Source organism: Vigna radiata, chromosome 11 (genome assembly GCF_000741045.1).
Source record: "Vigna radiata var. radiata cultivar VC1973A chromosome 11, Vradiata_ver6, whole genome shotgun sequence".
NCBI classification, from domain to species: Eukaryota; Viridiplantae; Streptophyta; class Magnoliopsida; order Fabales; family Fabaceae; genus Vigna; species Vigna radiata.
The window spans coordinates 1442354-1460288 of NC_028361.1; the positions used below are offsets into that span (position 1 = coordinate 1442354).

The following is a 17935-nucleotide window of genomic DNA, read 5'->3' on the forward strand; positions in this document are numbered from 1 at the left end:
ATATTATTTTAATTATTTACATTAAATTGTATTAAGATTTAATAATAATATGATCAAATGATTCAGATTTTAGTATATTCTTAAAATATTAACTGTTTTATTTTTATTTATACAAATGAGACATTAAATAATATTAGGTTGATATAAATTTGTGTATGTATTTATCTAAAAGAAAGTATAATCTGGTAAGCCGTATTAAATTTTTAGTGAAAAATGTTTTTCTATTGGCCTAGATTAGTTCATTAATATTGTTTATCGAAAAGAATTATTAGTATTATTTATTTTAATCTGCCAAGTAATTTTGTTTAATTTTGAACAATTCTTTAAATAATTGCATAAGAAATGTGATTACTCAGCTAGATTGAGTCACATGGGAACATAAAAATTACACAAACTTGCCAAGACTATTTTCTTAGAAAAACACAGATAATTTTTTCCTTTTAATGTTGAAAAAAGTATTCTTTTTCCCTGTACTTTTAAGAGGGATAAGATTTCAATTGTCTACCTACCATCGATATTTCTTCTATCTACTTCATAATCCGTTCCCCATTCTGCTCATTCGTTTGATCATCTCTTTTTAACTGCAAATGCACCTGAATTGGGAAACTTCTGCCAATAACGGAAGTTTGAATGAATGCGTCAAACCATCTACATAGACTATGTTGTTTGCAAGATTTATTTTTAAAGCAAGAACGAAAGTTGAATAGAATTACAGAAATGAAATATCTACAAAGTGCGTGAGAAGACATTGAAATCATCTCTTCCTTCTTTTTTTTTTTTTTCCTTTTAACAACCTATTAAATATGGCAATGAAACCTAATAGAATGTTAAAGCTATCTATCGCGATGCAATAGATATAGAGATCTCACGGAACAGGATGCAGCATACACATCTAAATCTACTTAGACCATGCAACCGCATCGATCTCAGCTTGTGCACTCCGATATAACTCAAGCCTCTTTGCAAGGGCACTTCGTCTTTCCATTATTGCAGGATCCTCATTGAGCAATGAGGACAGACGCTTGGGCTGCCAACAAGATTTATGCAGACTGTCAGTGTTTAATTTATCAGGAAAGGAAAATCAGTCAAATATAAAAAAAAAATGTCAGACATACAACACAGAAATAGGGAACACAGATTAATTCTCACCTCAATTTTGCCTAGTTCAGTGAAGAAGTGATCGAGAAGGCCTCGTTTGGCTTCCCGCACTTGACAATAGACAATTGACTTGGGAATTGAATGCCGAAGACTTGCACAGACCATATTGACATAAGACAGAACATTGGTTCCTGATACGTCCACGGTGAGCGTGTTAGTAATTCAATTATTGACAGCGGAGAGGTTTATGTTAAACTATAAGAGAGAGCATATCATATATGATCTCAGTCCAAGTACGAAAATGCATTTTGTAAAACTTACCAATTCGCCTAAGATATGAATCGTTATATCTATCAAAAATTGAATGTGTGGGATTGCCACCCTTGTCAACATCTTGAGGAATCTTTCGGAAGAAATCAACCGTCAAATAGCCACACTCCATATCAACTAGCTGTAGTGCTGCTTTTTTGCTTTCCTCTCTCATTTTTTCTAGTGAATCGATGGCTGCATTTCCAACCTCAACACGTAGACCAGGATATTGCTTCAAGTCCTGTGTGTTAATAAGTTTAGCTAGGGCAATGGGATCATAATGCCAGAAAAAATAGGATTAAAAGGAGAGAAGAACGATATTAATGCCCCAAGCGTATAAGAACATAAATTCAAAAAATTCCAAGTTGTCAATATGAAATTATAAATTACAAAATCTGGCCATCAACCTAGACTTGCATAATTGCTTGCCGACTCTGCACGGAAAGGAACCAGATCATTGACCCCAAACTGCTCAATTGTTTCCTTTTACTTCGAAAATTCCAATACTATCGTAGTCACAAGACCCACACAAAAAAATCTTCAGGACCAAAGATGACATGTTACTTCTCACAGTAAAACTAGAATAGGATTATATTCTTAGAAAAAAAATCAGACAATGTACTTAGAAGCATTTCCTATTACATTGACAAGTGGAGCTAATAATTAGTCTTTGATGGAAGTGTTAGCCTTTCGGCTAGACATCTCTTTAGTTTCAGCAGCTTTACGTAGTTCAAATATAGAGGTTAAAGTTTAATCTAATTGACAGAAACCAGGCAAGGCATACATGATGAACATTTTATTTCCTTAGCTGCAAGGAAGATGAAAGCAATTGAACTTAAACACAGCAGCAGAAAAGAAACGCTAAATTTCTGTGTGGTCAGGAACATACCAGAGTCTCGCTAATAGCTTTGTGAACTAGATCCTTTAATAGGGAATGAACCTGGAAACACAAATCAGAATGACATCAACAAATATGAAAATTGGAGATCAGTAAAATAATAAAATCACCCGATTAAATTTCAGTACGGTCACGAGACCGTATCCTTAAGTAAATAAATTAACTATGACAAAAATGCATGATGAATAAAAATACCAAATTTGTAAATTTCCCTGTTTTAAAGGCTGCTTTTGATAAGATCTATAAATCAGAATGGATGTCAATTTAATTTATCAACTTGAACAATTTTCACCATGTCCTTTCAACCACACAAGATCTCAAAAATATGCTTTTGGAACAACTAATACAGAGGAATGATAACCAAGTGACAAATTATTATTATTTGAAAACCATATTCTGAAGCTTCAGAAATATCTCTAGCTGGATACCAAAACTGAACACATAATTGTGAATGATACTAAGTAGCAATACTAAAGTAGTACTTAAGTAAATTTTGCTGTCATTTGCAAAACGAAAAAGACTAATTAATTGCCACAGGGTCACTGAAACGTGATTTCTAACAATAATTTTCATATCATTTATGCATACCGCATCAACAGCTGCCTCAGCTGGACCCCTGACAGTAGTTAGAGAAGATTCAATGAGATGGCGATATCCTTGTTCTGGAGCTATTAGATGAGGTTGATACCCATCAGCCTCTGTAATACGTTTTCTTATATTTTCCATTGAAAGTTGTTTATCAAACTGCAGCCTTTTTAAAGCAGCAGGCAGCTGATTGTCAAAGACATTATAAATTTTATCACCTCCAGGTCGCCTGTAAGGGATTAACAAATTATTGTTAGTTTGAGAAAAGGAATGAAACGCAAGGATAATTAAGAAACAAAAGGGTAAAGGCCGTGAATCATTTTAAAATAAATAAGTGTGCAAAAAGGTAATACATACACGCCATCAAGATGTTCTTTGAATATTTGATCAAATGAGCGGCATATTTCCATGATTGAATACAACTTTCCCTGCACGTGATTTGCGATCAATCATTTGAAAATTCAGATACAGAGAATGCTACATTAGGATGAAAATATAAGGCCTTTTTCAACAGGGGACCATATAAAATAATCAAGAGTTTTCAGAAATTTAAACTTAAAATTGGTTGTGTTATGAAGAGTACAATTACCCCTTCATCAGCTGCAATAGGCTTTCCCAGACGACTCAGTTCAGCTTCAAGTTCAGCAATTGTTTTACTAATAAGAGACTGAATACCAGGAATTTTGGACTTGATTACTGCCTCCAATTGCTGATATAAAAAAAAAAATGATTTAGTCATTGAAGCAAGTAAAATAAAATATTCCAAGTAGTATTAGTAACACCAATGTAAAATAAAAAGAAATAGTATATATTGCATCCAATTAATGCTCTATAAGGATAAATTGTTATATTGTTTACCTTTGAAAGCATCTTTGCTAGATGCTCAGAACCCATTCTGTGAGCAAGGTGCTTATATTCAGGGGTATTAGAAAAATATTCACGTTCTCTACGTCTAGCAGCAATCATGTCAACGTTCTTGTTAATATCCGCTTGCGATCTATTGACAACACCAACCCAGGGATATTTTAATCTATAAGCTCTCCCTTCCAACATCTGAAGAAGAAATATACACAATAAAGATAAGTACAAAGTCAAGTAGCCAAATGTTCCACTTTCGAAAGTGAAATAGGTGCCCGTTCCTCATGTCCATGTCATGAATTAGAAATAAGCTAATTGAAGTGAGCTTAACTCTCAAACAGAAAAAATGTCTTAAAACACAACAAAAATCTTTGGCGGTATAAACTCCATCTGCCTTCCTTATCTATAATAAATAAGATACTTGGAATTTTTATAACTAAAAATGATTGACTTACATCAACCGCATCAGTACCCTTGTCCATAAGATCAATCTTTGTCAAGACTCCAAATGTTCTTTCTCCTTAAAATTAAATCAACAACGATAGAATTAGAACATCTATAGACTATTTGCTTCAAGCTGCTCAAAACAATTGAATTGGTCATCCGTAAGAATTTGCATTTTCTAACTCATTGAGTCTGGGGAACCAATGAACTTCATTAAATTGCAAAACAATAGTAATCAAGAATACAGAAAATAGAATGACTGAGTTACCAGTGGGATCCACTTCACGGGATATTTTAATTGCATCCGATGTTGCAAGATCTTGATTGGCTGGTGTAATTGCCAAAATTATACAGTTTGGCTGCAGATTAACATCAAATTCAGTATACCACATTTTTAAAAATGTAGAATTTTTTTTAATTGCATTGAGAAACCTTTTTAACTAAAATGTGGCTAGCTTTTGGGCAATCGACAAACTAAACAAAATCAATTTTCTAGAAAAACAATATCATACAAGTTGTGGCAGGAAAGCTAATGTAATATGCTGTCTTGCAAATTTTGTTCCAGCAGAGTCCTATTACAGAAAGGACACTACCTTCTCAATGTAGGAGCGAACCATATTCTCAATATCTTGGACAATGCTATCTGGTTGGCCCTCTGTATTTTGAAAAAAAAAAAAAATTGTTAGCATGTCACTCTCCAATGTCCATTATAAAAATCTGACCATTCCTGATTCCCGCAGGGTAAGGACAAAAAACACACGTCTAATTTTGCTTACCTACAGCTACCTTTGTAAGGCCAGGAAGATCAATGAGTGTCAAGTTAACAACTGCACGTCCAAGGGATCATAGTAAGTTAGAAATTTAGATGAAAGAAAGCACGTGGAGTGCATCAAGAAGATAATGAAGAAAACAGAAATTCAAACATACCATTGGGAGAATATATACTAAGATGAATGGGGACACTTGAAATCTGTTTTGTTCGTCCAGTCTCCCTATCGGTTTCATCTTGAATTTCCTTTCTCACAGCAGCTGCATAAATTATATTATTATTGACACGAATAAAAACAAAGTTAATCACAAATGCCATAATCATCGAGAAATTAAAAATAAAAACAAGAAAAAAAAAGAGACACCAACTCACTGAAGATAGCAAGTAATGAGCAATGACAAAGAAATTAAAAAAAAGAAGAAGAAGGACATAGTTAAGTAGTACCGAAATCGGTGAACCTCTTCCTTGGAAGGTGAAGAAATTCAGCATACTCTCTGGCACCCTCCTCAATCTTGTGAAGCTGCAAAACAAGGGGTCGCCGGGTAACAATTCCTGCACGTGTGTTGCATGCACCACATCACATGAATTTGCCAACACAAGATATAAGTAGAGTTCAATTGGAGAATGTAATTTGCTTTGGCATAATTACCCGATCCACGAGGTAAGAAATCCTTGCCAACAACACTTTCAAGCACTGAAGACTTTCCAGAGCTCTGAAAGAAACACAAAACGTGAAAACGAACTCAGAATAAAAGGCATTACTAGCCGAGAAATATAATAAACTGAATTGAATTTGACGTTTGAAAACCTGCCCACCGACGACAGCTATGGCGGGAAGAGAGTCCCAGAGAGTCGGCAACGCACTTGCTTCGCCATGATCGCCTAAAGCAGTGCAAGCCCTCTGAATTTTGTTCACCAAAGAAATTAGGTTATCCATTCACCGATTATTGCAGTGTTGCTTGCTTTCTGCCTTCAGCGTTAATTTTCTTCCAATTTCAGAGAGAAAGAGAGAGAGAGAAAGCTGTATTGTAAGAAGGAGACTTACTTCACTCAAGTCTTTAAATCGTGAGTTCGTCCTTTGCCGTTAGATATTGTTTACCGTTGGGACATTCTTTGATAAATGCTGATTAATTAATTAATTAATAGATATTATTTCTAACTTGATGTATAAGTAATGTGAAATATTTATTCTAAATTAATGTATGTGTAATGTCAAATAGAGTATTTATTAGTGAGTAGGACGGCTTATTTTTGTATGGACCATAATATTTTTATATCTAACAAATTTTATATTTATTAATTATACTTTTAATCGCTTTCTTTTTTTTTCTTTTATAAATGCAAAAATTTACCTTACCATACTTGTTTAGGTTTTTTATCTTAACCACTAAAAAAGTGGTATTATTGGGTTTTTTTTATTATTATTATTTCATTTGGTTGAAAGAAATAGATTAATATTGTGGTGATTTGTGTCCTCCCATTTTCAAATGTAAATTTGAATTGCCCTTTTTAAACTGTAGTGACGCGTGGTAGTGGGGTTCTCTTTTGGTTGATGGAAAGTGCACCGTTGGAGCTGTGTTCAATTGCAGTTTTGTCTTACATTAATATGTTATAACGGATTCATTTTCACCCAACTTTTTTTTTCAAATCTGGATGTAATATTATTTTTCATTATTAGTTTTGAAAATTAATTAAGGAGAAAATTAAATATATATTTTTGTTTATGATAATGGTTTATGTTTTGGTTCAAGGGATTATTAAGGTTACATTTTCTTCCGTAAATTCTAAGTTTAGGTTAAGTTGTGTCTTTAGTTTTCTCTTTACTGTTTTCACTGTTCCATTGGATGTTATATGCAAAAAAAAAAAAAAAATGTTAAAGTTACTTTTTTTCTGAATGCTGTATAGTAGAACTTAAATATCAAAGTATTTATAAATTTTAGAAAGTATTTATAAATTTTCGAATTGATTTGTGATTAATGTTATTTTAATTATCATCTAAATAATAATAACTTGACTTAGAATTAGTATAATAATTCTTATTATTAATTTTGTCTATAATCTGATTGACTAATCCATCATTCGTTTCGTATAGATTCAAAAGATTTGTTAATTATTCGGTTCATATTAACCAAATGATCATATTATACAATTCATATTTTTTTTTATGAAGTTGTTCTGAAATAATGTGTTCTCTGTCCAATTTACTTTTTATCAGGAGGATTTCTCCGAATTAAAAAAAAAATAATAATATTGTCAAAAAAATTTAAACAAAACAAAATGTAATTCTAGAATGATAATAGATGATTTATCATAATAAAACACAAAAAGTATAAACAAAAGCATTTGTATGCCTTGAAATTCATACAGAATTAAAAGAATTATAAATTATTCAAAAATAGAATCACATCTTAAAACACTTTTACCAATAAGGAGAGAGAATAGTAACACTAACAATAATTATATTATATTGGGTGTTATTCAATTATAAATATTTGTAAATGTCGATTTCTGTTTGCAAACTATAACTTGTACAATTCAGAATGTACTTTTACTATCCATAGGATTTTACTTTTCATTTTATTCATCTGAGATAATTCTATAAGTGAAGAGAGAAAAAAATAGTAAATGATCGGTCGAGAGAGAGTTCATGCTAACATTATGCCGATAGAATAGAATGTTGTAGAATTTTGAAGTTAAGATTCCAAAACTATATTTAGTTGGTTTTATTAGAATTGCACCATTGATGTATGCAAATTGATAGTTTCTGGGACCTCAATAATTCGTTCATAAATTTCTCCTTACATAGTTTTTCTCGTTTTCTTTGGTTACTTTTGCAACGAGAACAGTGGTTTAGCATGAACCAGATCCAGGAGATACAAGTTTTCTTTTTCACTGGAAAGGTATTTTTATGATATGTTCTTTTGTTGTTTTGTAGGCTAATACAACTTTTCTATATTATTTGTCAAAAAAAATGCATGAATTATGGCTGGCATACAATATTCTATAAAAAAAAGTAGATATACATACATACATACAAACCAGCCATGGAAGTACTAATGATGAATTTAATAATAGAACTGTGAAGGATGTTTGAGAAATTAGTCAAAAAGTGATGTGTTCAGAAATATAGATATCTGTCATGCTGTCTTGTTTTTGTTTTATATATCCTTGTTATAATGCACTCAATAATCTTATATTAGGACAATCCAATGAGTGCACAAAATGGCGTGTTGAGGTAACCAACAAAATAACTAAAATTTTGATATAATGCTATTTTATTGGCAAAGGTAGTAAATAATGAGGTAAGAATACATTGTTAGTCACACTTTAAACAAACATGAGATATTAGATTTACAGAATAGGAGGTGAAAATGAGAGAACCTGAATCTAATAATCAATAACCTAAAGAACTTTTAGATTACAGTATAGTAAAGCACTACTTATTTACCATGTAACTATGAATCATAATAATGCAAGACCTATGGACTACGGTGGGGGAGAGTTCAGAATACTGTGTAGTTAATCTGTGGAGTCCTCCTGATCTTCATAGCCGTAAGGGTTTTTGCTAGCCCAATTCCATTGATCACGGCACATCTCATCAATGCCATATTTTGCCCTGTCATATAAGACAAAAAATTGAGTACAAAATCAATATTAGGAAAGAAGCGCATAAACATTTTTGTAGGTAAAGCAAGTTCATATTCCACAAAGCCTCTCCCAGAATTTATTATTGTGCATATATTGTTTAGCCACGATATTCCGGAAGAGTGGGAGGGGGCGATTATCAGCAATATCATGTCCAGAAAAAAAAATTAGAAAGCAAAGCCTAAAAGATCGGTTAAATGTTATCGGCATTCAATTAGAAAGCCCAGTAAAACTTACTTCCATTTAAGCTCTCTTTCCGCTTTTTTAGTGGATGCATAAACAATTTCAGCATCACCAGGTCTACGGCCAGCCATCACAAGAGGAATTTTCTGAACAATTGAATAAATTGTAAGGATTAGCTATATGCATGCACTGGAGAATAGCTAAAGCCATATAAAAATGACATAGTTCAAGATGTTTTAGGTTATACGAATATAAACTAGATGTGAAATGGAAACAAATAATCTTAGAGGAAAAGTATTTGAATTTTATGACATTTGTTGTCTACATTACGCCATATAGCAAATGTGGACACTGAGATAAACCGATTGAAATTCCAGAAGCTACTAGAGTAATAATTTTATATCACTTTCAAGTCAAAAAGTTTATCCTAGGGCGCAAACATGCTAGCACCAAACTGCTAAACGAATAGATTTCTGACCACACAGCACAAACTACATTCAGAATGTGCATGAACGGAAAAATTCAGAGTGTCCCCTCCCACAAAAGGGAGAAAAACGGAACGTGAGATATAAAAGACCAGAAAAATAAACATGATTCTATTACCTTTCCAGATGCAGCTTCAAAAGCCCTAACCATCTCCAAAACAGATGTTCCCTTTCCTGTTCCCAGGTTATAAACCTCACAACCTGTAAACACACCATGAAAATTAAACTAAAATTGTACCACCATAAACAGAAAATCATAAATAAAATTTTCTGACCGGAGCTGACAGAGTTAGATATTGGAAGATAAATAAAATTTTGGAATAATACCTATATTAGGTTCGTCTAGTTTAAGTAAAGCAGCAATGTGCCCATCTGCTAAATCAACAACATGAATATAATCCCGAACCTGGGAGAAATGAAAAGAACCATCTCATAAGATCCTTTGCGAAGGAATTAATATTAGATCTCTAAAAATGGGAAATAAATGTAAGCACCCAACAGAAACTATTCAGCGAGGAAAAGTGGTTTACTTCAGCATAAATTTTATGAGGGTAATTCAAAAGAGAGGATGGGGAGAAGTGTGACCATATAAAGAACAAAAAAAATAAATAATCAGAGGAAACAGAGGACAGGATAAGATTGAATGAAACTTCATGCAATTTTCTCTTTCCAAGGAAAATTTTCAAAGGAAAAGTTAGAGCTTACCCCAGTGCCGTCAACTGTATTATAATCATTTCCAAAAACTGTCAGCGCAGGTCGTCTGCCAACTGCTACTTGCTGAACAAATGGCATGAGATTGTTTGGAATTCCACGAGGATCCTCCCCAATATAACCACTAGGGTGTGCACCAACTGGGTTGAAATACCTTAACAATATTATTTTCCAATCTGGCTCTGCTTGGTGGACATCACGACAAATTTCTTCAATAATAAGCTGAAAGACAAACATCTTATCAGATACCAGTGAAAGACACCTGGAAAAGCATGTCTATAAAATTCAAGTTTTTCTTTTCTAATAAAGGGGAGAAAATTTTTAAAGACAAAGACAAGCGGAATAAAGGGAATTCGGAGGATAGGGGATTGCTCTTAAATGAAAATAATTGGAGAAAGTAATAAATGATATTTTGTACGAGTCCCCAAAATCAGATGGTGAACACACAATTCAAATCAAAACCAAGTTTCACCTTCCAACAAACACTCCTAGTTATACCTTAGTTCGGCCATATGGATTCATTGCTGACAGAGGGAACTCTTCTGTACACGGAACCTCCTTTGGCCAACCATATACAGTTGCTGAAGACGAGAACACAAGCTGAAACCATTTGAAGAGATAGAAAATGAGTGGAACAAGAAGAACACAGTACAACGCAATAAAATGCATAATAACCTTCGCAAGACACTTTAAATGTGTAAAATATAATGTAGCCTGCAGGCTTAATTCCTCCCCACTAACCCAACTAAAAGAACATGACGACAAAATTATAATGAGAAGCTTAAACATTCTAGAAAAACAACAACTACAGCAGCAGAAGCAATAACAGCTAGAGCCGCATGAATATTTTTGTCCAAAATAATATAAAAAATCCTTTCATGGCTATTTCTGTCAACAACTTCACTGACAACAACCAATCGGCGAGGTTGACTATACATGTAGCCACTGACCTCAATTCAAAACCTAATTTTCAGGGATAGTATTGAACCATTAAATCTTTTTTTATAATTTTCTCCAATGTCCTTGATCTCTCACTCTCCCTTTATCCCTTTTTACAAGGCTAAACAATTTACTCTCCTCATCGGTGCTTCGTGTAAGCTTCTTTTCTCATATCCAAACCACATTAGCAGATTTTCCGTCATCCTTAACCTTTTATATTAATCTTCTTTTGGGTAATTATCCTGTTTTACTTCTGTGGTCATTTACTTTGAACACTTCCATTCCACCCCCAAGATTCTTCGTCTATTAGTCTAAAAAATCTTTTGATTCACCCATAACTATTCAACCTTCCCAACCTTCTTGGACATCTCATCACAAGTGAGGCTAGAAGTACCTTGAATCAATTTAAATAATATGCAAATAGTTTTGCGTCAATTTAATTAGATATACACATGTTGTATCTGTCAATAGTAAGAACTCTATTCAAAAAAGCAAAGAATATGACCGGAATCGTAGAAGAAACTTGAGAATATTACGGATACTTTTTTACTGCAGTTAAGGTCTATCATGGATGCATGACTAAAAAACAAGAAGGATTTTACCTTTTTACATCCATGAGCAGCCATGACTTCCAATAGAGTGATTGTCCCAGTCAAGTTGTTGTTGTAATATAGTAAAGGTTTTTGCACACTTTCTCCCACTGCTTTCAGTCCAGCAAAATGTATGACAGCATCAAACCTACGAAAAAAAAAAGTAATTAGAAAAGGTTCCTAGATTAACTATGTCCCAAAGAGAGCATGAAGCACCGACAGATGAATCTTTTTATTATTATTATTAAAAGAAACTTCTGTCATACTCTACATAGCATAAAAAAAGAAAGAAAGAAGCTTCTGCCATAATACTTACTGTGTGGAAACAAAAATTTGCTCTAGAGCCGCTCTGTCCCGTAGGTCCACCTGCAGCAGCGAAAATACAACAAAAAGCGTCGGTCATCAATCATCGCCATAATAAAGTAAATAATCAACAAGCTGTAAAATTCAGCAAGTAAAGTGCATGGCCCCTCTGGTTTCTTTTGCCATAATATTTGCAAAAAAACACGGATTTTGTAAAACATAATAGACATGGTCACCGAAACCACAAGAACAGTCTAGAACAACATCCGTCAGGGCCCAACAACAAAATAAACCAGTAGTTCCCAAAAATCACATCATATCAAAGAAGTACATCACGAACTCTTCAGCTGCTTTCGAAACCGACATAGCGCCAAATCCAATCACGCTTAAACAAGCAAAAACTTAATCAACCAGACACCCTCTAGGCCCAAAACAGGCCCATCGCAATCCCAAAAATTTCACAAATCTAAACCTAAATCGACTAAATTCTGAATCCCAAAAACCCAAGCCACGAAGCAAAACAGTCTCTGATTACGATAAAGCGACGGAAAGAATCGAAAGTGAACGAAAGAAGCAATAGAATGCACACCTTATGGAAGGATAGGTTATTCCCAAACTCGCCGGCGAGTTCCCGGACTCTTCGGATGGCAACCTCGGAGGAATTGTCGAGGTTGTCGACGACGACGGTTGCGAAACCTCCGAGGAGTAGCTGAAGAACGGTGTGGCTTCCGATGTATCCGGCACCACCGGTTACGAGCACGGTTCTTTTGAGCATGATGTCGTTGTGTTGCGCAGCGTTTTGGTGAGAAGGAGCGTTAGAAGATTTATGCGGTGAACAAAACCGAGGTGAATTAATAACGTACGGTGGCTTGGCGGCGGTGAGGTTGCCAATGCTGACTCGCGATGCCATGTTCGTCGACGGCGAGAATTGCGTGACAAATTCTGAAAGCTATCTGCTGTGTTGTGTTTGCTTTGCAACTTCTCTATGAAATTGGAATTGCAATGCCTATTATGCGAATATTTATGGAGGGAACAACAGATCAGCCACGTGGATTTCCAGTGTGGCCGTTTCCATTAATCATTGCTTTCTTTTCTCTTTCACAACTATTTTCGTTTTAATTATTGCTTTCTTATAACTAATACATTAAATCTTATTTAATCAAATAAAGATTACTTCTTTTTTATCCTAACTTTACCCTAATTATTTATCCGGTTTGGTTAATATTTCTTAATTAATCGCGAATTAACCATTACAGTGTCATTCGCACACGATATACCGACTCTTTCATGTGTAATGTTCGTAGAAAATTATATATTCGGTTTCTTTCGAAACATTGCATAACTGACTTCGAAAATTAACCGCTATTCGGTTATAAAGTTTTAATTGTCGCCAATTAAAAGATGTTTCCCTTAAAAAAAACCCTCCAATCAACGACTTCGAATGAAAATATCTAGAAAATTTTATATATATACTAAAAAAATATTTAATAAAAACCGACTCCTAAGAAATATTTATAAAAATGAAAAAAAAAATATAGTCATTATTCGTTACTGATGTAAACTTGTAATATTAATTTTAATAAATTAAAAAAAATCAAGAAAAATAGTCGTGATAACTTTATTTCCATTAGATGATATTTAATTATATTCTTGACAGTTATGTTTTTCTCATTCTCTTAACTTTTTTTTTAAGGTTACACACATATATATAGCATAAAATTTTATAAATATTAAACATGACCAAATTTATCATACTTTTTTTTTAACAAATCTAAATAGAGTAACATTTTGGAGAAAAAATTACAAAATTATTCATATTAAAAATATTCACAATAGTATATAAAATAATCAAACATAACATAAAATTGTTGTTTCTAATAATCTCCTGTTTCGACAATAAGACCATGTATATTAAAGTTAATCTTGTCGATAATCACAACAAAATTTCAATTATTTAATTACATCTTGTACGAGAGAATTTGTAATATTGTGAGGATAAAAGTTTATGTTTTGCTTCAATGAGTAACAATATTTGTTTCTTAAACTACCAAAAGACTAAGCTTGATTAAGGGAAAAATATTGTTTCTTAAAACAAAAATACTAAACCAAACATTAATAATTTCATGTTATTTTTATAGTAATATTTTTAATTATTTATTTTAATTTTAATTACTTTACTTTTTGCATGAATTATTATCTGAAATATTAATTACCTATGTTTTGAATTTATTTTTTTCTATTCACAAATTTCAAGAAGGGATGACAATAACATTGGTAAATACGATGTGCCGTAAACTTCATATTACAGATACAACTGTTTTAAGAATATAATAAAAACAATCGAAGGGCGTGAAAAATGTAATTAATAACATTCCATACCGAATAATAAATGCTCTATAATAATGTATTTATCACCCAAGTATTCTACACGTGACATGTATTACCTAATACAATATTTAATATATTTAGCTTCTTAATTTTTATTGAAAATTAAAATTAATATTTTTAGAAACTTTAATTAATTTTGCTTTTATCTTATATTTATATAAAATTTAAAACATCAAATAAATTTAACAAATTTGAAATAAAAATATAAATTAATGCATTTCTAAAATTAAAAAAACCAAATTAAACCAAATTCTTTTAAAAAATTATGTAATTTTCACTAAAATTACCAAACCAAAAAATATACCTTAATTATAGATAAAGGTTTTGTATCAACGATCAACATCTATAATTATAAATTCAATTATAATAAATTTAACATTTTTTAAGAAATATATTATTTATTCTGTAAAATAAGATATGACATGTTTATGGACCGACCTAGTTATATATTTGTATATTATAAAAATCGTAATTATCCAATCAAAAAGAAAAAGATAAAATTGTTTGGATTTTATTTTCTTCTGAAAATATTCTATGGATAAGGATAAGAATCCTAACTCCATCCTAACTAGAACTTATGAGAGAGTATGTATAAGTATTTATTAAATTTATTTTATGGTACAGTGTTTCTGGATTATTCAAAAAGTTTCCATTATCCAAATTTCGTAATCTTATCTCAATCACTTTACTTTGGTGTGTATTTTATGTATTAAAATTTAATATCGTGGGTGGAAGCATTCACGCGTGGTGTTTCTCAAATCTTCTTCTCAATACAACTAAATTTCAAATGGATAAATATGACCAAAAAGTCTTCGAAAGAAAAAAAAAATCATTTAATAAAAGTTAATGATGATTTGATTTGATTACATAATTAATTTAAATAATTTTGGTATTTTTTTAATAAAAAAATTATAGATAAGATGGATTGAAAGGAGATTGATAGCGAATTTTGGTTTGATTTTAGAGGTTTTGAATGGATACGTAGAAGGATAGTGTTGTCCAATGGACCCATGAAAGAAATCGAAATGAAAGAAACGATGTCGTGTTGGTTTGGTTGAGAAAACACGGTTTCTTTTCAACCTAAGAAATAAGAAAGCAATATCTTCTCACCGCCCAAATCCGTTGGTAGTTAATTACGTTTTTATTCCCACGGATTCAACCGAAGTAGCTCAACTGAATTAATTTCTCTTCACCAATTTATTTTATTTTTCAAAATTATGTAATTATAAACTCACAATTATATTAGATAATTCAAAAATCTTTTATTGGAGGGAGTCATTCTTAAATATAAAAAAATTAAATTGAATGATGTAGGTTTCTAAATTTAAAATATTTTACGGTAGACAAATTTATTGAAAATAATAACGTATATTCAGTTATTATTATTATTATTATTATATAAAATATTGTTCATTTAAAAGTCTCAAATTTCTGCTAAGATTTTATTTTTAAAAGGAAAAGTATATTTAAATTGTAATATTTCAATTTTGATATATTTAAATATTTCTTTCTCTAAACTTTCAAATTCAAAACGTTTCTTAAAAATAAAATAATAAAAGCTATAATCTTCAAAATAAACAGTATTTCAAATATAGAAATTATTTATAATAATAACACATCAACAAATTTAAAATTAAATGTAAAATAAATATAAGATTAATGGTGTAAATTTATCAATGACACTCACGTCCCTGTTTCTGATCTAGAAATAAAAACGGTTGTGAAGAAGCTAGAAGAAATGCACGGATATGGTAAGCCGGTGATACAGTGTCATTTAATGCTTCTAGTGTGGTAGAATATAAATTTATTTAAATATAATTATACTTATTTATTTGTTTTAATCATTTAAGAAGATAAAAAAATAATTTTCAACCAAGAAAATCAATATTCAAAGGATATGCCAATATAAAAACTAATTCAAAATTATGATCTTTTTTACATAAGTTTTGAAATACATGATAACTTACAAAATTCAAAAAGTGATGGTATTTTTCAAAAGTTTTGAAACTCACAATATTTTACAAAATATTAAAAACTTACTAATAATATTAAAAATAACCTGATAAATTTTCATATTTTTGTATTAATCGGTGAAAATTTTAATCACGTAATATATGGTGATTGAGTTCAAAGCTGAGAACGTGAACGAGCCACCTGTCTTTAACAGCCAACTGTCACCTTCTCATTCCATTCACTTTACCAATTATTTTCACTATATTTCATTAAAAACTAATATTGTATTAAACTCTAATATTATGTTAATCATGTTTTTTTATACAAATTTAATTACTATTTACGTCTACAATATAAAATGCATCAAATTTATATGTTTTCCATACACCAGTGTCTGAACTGTTTAAAAATACAATACAGATGTTTTTTCTCAGTAAACGATTATTTTATTTATGAATATTAAAAAACAGAAAAATATAATTTTATTAATGTAATTTATGAAAATGACACAGTGTCGCTTTTCTTCAGCCTATGAAATAGGGCACAGCGACTTTATGCCATAGTGTCCTTGCAACAACATAGAACATGGAAATGGAATACGAATAACCAAGTTCATAATAACGACAACATAAAAGAGAATCAAACAGAAAATTAAGAAACATGGAATCATCTGACCAATCATTACATCAATGTTTAATCTGGACTGACATTAAAGTCGAATTCATCTTGTACCTTTTGCTTGCTCTCCTTTCTTAAACTTTAAATAGTTGCTTTATATTTTACGCTGTTCTTTAATTAAAACGAACATTTAAAAAAAAGGTAAAAATTATGATAATATTTATTTTCTTCTTTATATTAATTTGTTCAAATTTAGCTGAAAAGTTAAGAATCTGGACTCTGATGTTTTTGGTTGCGTGTTGAATTTTTTTTAACTGGTAAAACACGTTTCTGGAAATTGTTTTTTATTTATTTATTATTATTATTATTATTAAATTTGAAAACAAATGTCCGAATTTGACCAAGTAGAGACTTCGGGGAACACCTAACTCACCGACAATTCATGAAATAAAACAAAACGGTGCATTACGTAAATATCGTATTGTAAACATAATTTTTTGTCTGGTGTGAAATACATTACCGATGAAAGAATCAGTGAGGTCACAAGTCATAAAAAATTTCAATTATTGCATAAATTAATCATAAAAAAATGAATTATTGTAGAAATGAGTCATAAGTCATAGAAAACTTGAATTATTGTTTAAGAAATTAATAATCAAAACTAGAAGGGAAGTGTGATTAGTGAGTTAACTACCTAATTCTCTCTTGCACATCCCAATGATACAACAATAGAGTTTTTCTTTTATCGGCAGGAATACTCGAATCAAACATTAAGTATCGTTTTTAAAGAATTATTCCATCATTTATTTCTTGTTTATTACTTTCATCCGTGCTGGTAAAGCTGTCGAGATTTTATTGTTCTGTAATTTCTTTAAAGGCAGAGCAATAAAGAGTGAACATGTCACAGTACTGTTTTTTTTTTTTCTTCAAAATTATAATTAAAATACTGAGACAAATAAAATAAAATAAAATAAACACGATTTTAAACCAAATTTAGAAAACATATGGAGGTGCGGGGAATCGAACCCCGTGCCTCTCGCATGCGAAGCGAGCGCTCTACCATATGAGCTACACCCCCAGGCTGAGATAATTTTTAACAATTACATTTTTAAAAAAAATAAATGACGTTTTCTATAATTTATCCGTTTCCAATTAATAA

At 31.3% G+C, this 17935-nt stretch overlaps 2 protein-coding genes and 1 non-coding gene across 3 annotated transcripts; all 3 read right to left on the bottom strand.

The window, feature by feature from the left end:
* Window positions 1-598: 598 nt before the first annotated feature.
* Window positions 599-6012, bottom strand: LOC106778000 (dynamin-related protein 5A). Its single transcript, XM_014665875.2, has 16 exons — window positions 5770-6012; window positions 5611-5674; window positions 5406-5513; window positions 5120-5221; window positions 4969-5019; window positions 4786-4847; window positions 4461-4551; window positions 4204-4268; window positions 3749-3943; window positions 3480-3599; window positions 3248-3318; window positions 2894-3119; window positions 2297-2347; window positions 1420-1648; window positions 1150-1289; window positions 599-1027 (listed from the first exon to the last, which is right to left on the bottom strand). Exons 1-16 carry the CDS (start codon window positions 5896-5898, stop codon window positions 899-901), a joined length of 1833 nt encoding a protein of 610 aa, XP_014521361.1. The 5' UTR covers window positions 5899-6012; the 3' UTR covers window positions 599-898.
* A 2224-nt stretch (window positions 6013-8236) lies between these two features.
* On the bottom strand, window positions 8237-12823 carry LOC106777767 (UDP-glucose 4-epimerase GEPI48). Its single transcript, XM_014665509.2, has 9 exons — window positions 12407-12823; window positions 11831-11880; window positions 11527-11662; window positions 10484-10585; window positions 9980-10207; window positions 9602-9680; window positions 9393-9475; window positions 8844-8935; window positions 8237-8577 (listed from the first exon to the last, which is right to left on the bottom strand). Exons 1-9 carry the CDS (start codon window positions 12725-12727, stop codon window positions 8481-8483), a joined length of 1188 nt encoding a protein of 395 aa, XP_014520995.1. The 5' UTR covers window positions 12728-12823; the 3' UTR covers window positions 8237-8480.
* A 4958-nt stretch (window positions 12824-17781) lies between these two features.
* On the bottom strand, window positions 17782-17854 carry TRNAA-CGC. Its single transcript has one exon. It is a non-coding gene; the product is annotated as a tRNA-Ala (tRNA).
* Window positions 17855-17935: the final 81 nt, after the last annotated feature.

Bases quoted from the DNA above. Each gene is read 5' to 3' on its own strand.
- LOC106778000 (XM_014665875.2), bottom strand. From the start codon at position 5,898: ATGGATAACCTAATTTCTTTGGTGAACAAAATTCAGAGGGCTTGCACT. The intron at 4,552-4,785 runs GTAGTGTCCTTT...GTTAATCTGCAG, and splicing joins TTCGCTCCTACATTGAGAAG to CCAAACTGTATAATTTTGGC. The intron at 3,944-4,203 runs GTAAGTCAATCA...TTTCTTCTTCAG, and splicing joins AGGGTACTGATGCGGTTGAT to ATGTTGGAAGGGAGAGCTTA.
- LOC106777767 (XM_014665509.2), bottom strand. From the start codon at position 12,727: ATGGCATCGCGAGTCAGCATTGGCAACCTCACCGCCGCCAAGCCACCG. The intron at 10,208-10,483 runs GTATAACTAGGA...TTTGTCTTTCAG, and splicing joins ATCCATATGGCCGAACTAAG to CTTATTATTGAAGAAATTTG. The intron at 8,936-9,392 runs GTAATAGAATCA...TCAATTGTTCAG, and splicing joins TTGAAGCTGCATCTGGAAAG to AAAATTCCTCTTGTGATGGC.